The sequence below is a fragment of the Saccoglossus kowalevskii genome, chromosome 7 (genome assembly GCF_978046115.1).
Source record: "Saccoglossus kowalevskii chromosome 7, keSacKowa6.1, whole genome shotgun sequence".
Taxonomy (NCBI): domain Eukaryota; kingdom Metazoa; phylum Hemichordata; class Enteropneusta; family Harrimaniidae; genus Saccoglossus; species Saccoglossus kowalevskii.
In genome coordinates, this window is record NC_140647.1 from 32,359,583 (window position 1) to 32,362,563 (window position 2,981).

The window sequence follows — 2,981 nt, forward strand, 5'->3', positions numbered from 1 at the left end:
GTTTGACCTGGGCGCGACTTTCACTGATTACCGTCGGTGACTCCTTCGATACCTTCCAATCACATGAAAATTACCAAATAAAAGCTTGGAAACGTGTCAGTTCGTACTCGTTGATCTGCGCAACAGTCAAATTCGCCATCTTTGTTTATATGAGACCAATGTATCTCGCACATGCGCAGCGCGACGACTACCGCGCTTTAAATATTTAAATTCAAATGAGAGGTTACGATTTTCTGTGCGTATGATCTTTCGTAACATCCTCCCTCTGTGCATGAAACTGGTTGCCAATTGGACAACGTTCATCTCAAATTTAAAGTTGGTGTGATTTGTTTGATTTGCGACGGTTTAAAGCGCCAATTTGAGTTTCTAAAAATTCATATAAAAATATAAATTACCCGTACATGCATGCATAAAGTGAAAAAGGTGTAAATAGTTTTATCGAGTCGGCTCATTTTCTGAACATGAAACACCAGTGTTGTTAATTTGTTTCCAGAGTTTGGCATCTTGAATGGGGTATATTGTATTGACCGCACGTTTCATTACAGCACTCCAAAATAATGGCATTCGTAAAGTTGTTTCCTTGCATTTAAATGTTCACGTTCAATCGAAATTACGTTTTCAAGATGTTAAACAATGTCTTCCAGAAATTCGGTTAGAGGGCGCGCCCCTATGGACGTGGGTTGGGTTTAACAATTGATTTGTCATTTTTTTTCCTTCGCGTGCACACATTTCCACATCCTATTGTAGCATGGATTTAGTTCGGTTGTTCAAGGCTCTCTCAAATTTCTCAATAATGTACCCCAGGAGTCTCTTGATATCAGTCCAAGATTACACTCGATGAAGGATAGACCCCGCAACACACTCGGGACGTCGCAATCGTGGACCATGATGGGAACGAGATTTTTACGCTTGTTTACATGCACCCAATGGGCCTGTTCTAACCCATATTTACACCACCCACTTTTTTCGAAATGTGGAGTCAGGATCACGATTGTTTTGTAACTTGCCTCAACTAGTTTCACAAAGTTGTCGGCAATCGCTTCGCCTGGAATGGAATCAAGAGAATCGACACATCCAGTCAAATTACAGTCCCATTCCAGTTTCGAGAGTAATCCTAAAGCCCACTCCCTATCTTTGTCACTGAAAAGGAGAAAAAAATCAAAAACGAAATTACTTCGGCGGGGTGCAGAACCGCGCCTTGGACGTAAAGGGTGTTCTCGTTTAATTCGGTACTCGCTTATGGGACTAATGCTGTTGGCATCACCTGGCATGACCGCAACTGTCATATTAATATAGTCGTAGTGACTGGTATTAAGGGCGACTGTTTCAAGTGACGTATGTGTCAACTGCTTCAGTTCTTTTTCCTTTCGCATACTTTCTTCAAGTTTTTCTCTTGCGCCATCGTATTCCTCCGTTTGCATTAGGCACAGTCCCCAACGTTTGTACGTAATAGCCGGGTCACAGTAATCGTCTTGTTCGCACTGGACAGCGCGTCTGTAACACATAATGGCTTTAGTATAATTGTGACGTTTGGCGTGAATGAATCCCAAATCAGAGTGGTCGGCATGGACGTCTTTTTTCTGTATCGCGATTTTGAAAGATTTTTCGGCCTCTTCTAAAAGATCATTTGGTGTCATTTGTTTGTATTGATATTCATCAATGTTCATGGCAAGAAAAAGCAACCCCCTATGCCGATGCGCGAACCAGGAGTCGAGTTCCAGCAGGGATAAGTCAAAATATTTCATGGCTAAATCGTATTGTTTCATGCGCGTATATTCTGCAGCAACCCGTCGGGTAACGTATGGACTTTTTGACAGATCTAAACCCTGTTTCAGACAGTCAGCAGCTGTCAACATGTGAGTTTCTGGAGCATCGGGTATTCCAACCGAAAGCGAACGTCCTTCTACGTTATTTATCAAGATTCCAAGAAATACCCAAGACAGAGCACGATTGCGTACAGAGGGAGCGTCGATCTTGGTAATATCGTACAGAAGTGTAGCTGCCTGTCGAAAACTCCGTTCCAGCAAGTCAGTGGAAGCTTCACAAAACACTAGCTGTACATCAACGCGATAGAGGGCCAAGGCATAGTCAAAGAACCATTCAGCCCGTTCAGGCGTATCACACATCTCACCGAGCCTGCAGGCTTCTTGAAAATATTTCATATACGAAAACTCCCTTTTATCCTGCTCAAAGAATCGAATAGCATGTCCACGGTCAACAAGGCTTCTAGCGATTAATTCGTTCCAGCTATCGTACTGATAGTTTTCACTGATTATCCGTTCCAGACGTTTAGTTATCTGTCTGTGTTTATTGAGTTGACCTTGCTCTTTGTAAATAACTGCCAGATTTGCAAGAGCGTTATGGTTTCGGGGATCGTGGTCCAACACCGTTTCGAATCTGTTCAATGCAAGCTCCATGTCGTCTAACTTGAAATATAAGAATCCCTGGAGGTTAAGAAGAGACGCCGAACGACTCGGCAGGGTGACGAAATCACACTCCTCTCTCCTTTCAACGATCTTCGCCAAGTCATCTCGGCACCGTTGCAAAATTAGTGTATCCTTCCCCTTCAATTCACTCCAGGTTAGGTGACATCCGGTATCACGCCATTTCTCATATTCAGTCAGTTGGTTGCGGGGCGCCGTTTTCGAGGCAGCCATCGTATTTTTGTACTAAATAATTTCAACACTGACGATTGAATCATGGCGGCTCAAGTCCTCGAGTATGAAAGCAAGGTTATTTCACGTAGAGTGCGCCGAGTTGTGCAGCCGCCACTCGTGTCTTACCTAGTCTGCCTTCTGGTTTCATGTCCTAATTTCCGTCGAATGATGCCCATCGAGATAGTTGTTTATGTTTATATGTGACGTAAGAGAATCCTGACAAACCACTGTCAAATCAATTCATCAGCGGCGTAATTCCTGGTCAGAGTTCGTCTCGCCTCACGTGAATTCGTAATGAGAGCTGTGTTTAAGTTGCCTGTAAAT

The 2,981-nt window shown here is 43.3% G+C and overlaps 1 protein-coding gene across 1 annotated transcript; it reads right to left on the reverse strand.

Annotated features, from left to right (window-relative positions):
• Window positions 1-666: 666 nt before the first annotated feature.
• On the reverse strand, window positions 667-2,657 carry LOC144359435 (uncharacterized). Its single transcript, XM_078012601.2, has one exon. The coding sequence runs from the start codon at window positions 2,655-2,657 to the stop codon at window positions 768-770; it is 1,890 nt and encodes a 629-aa protein (XP_077868727.2). The 3' UTR covers window positions 667-767.
• Between the last annotated feature and the right edge of the window lie 324 nt (window positions 2,658-2,981).

Excerpts from the sequence above, each read along its gene's own strand:
- LOC144359435 (XM_078012601.2), bottom strand. The coding sequence starts at position 2,657 with ATGGCTGCCTCGAAAACGGCGCCCCGCAACCAACTGACTGAATATGAG.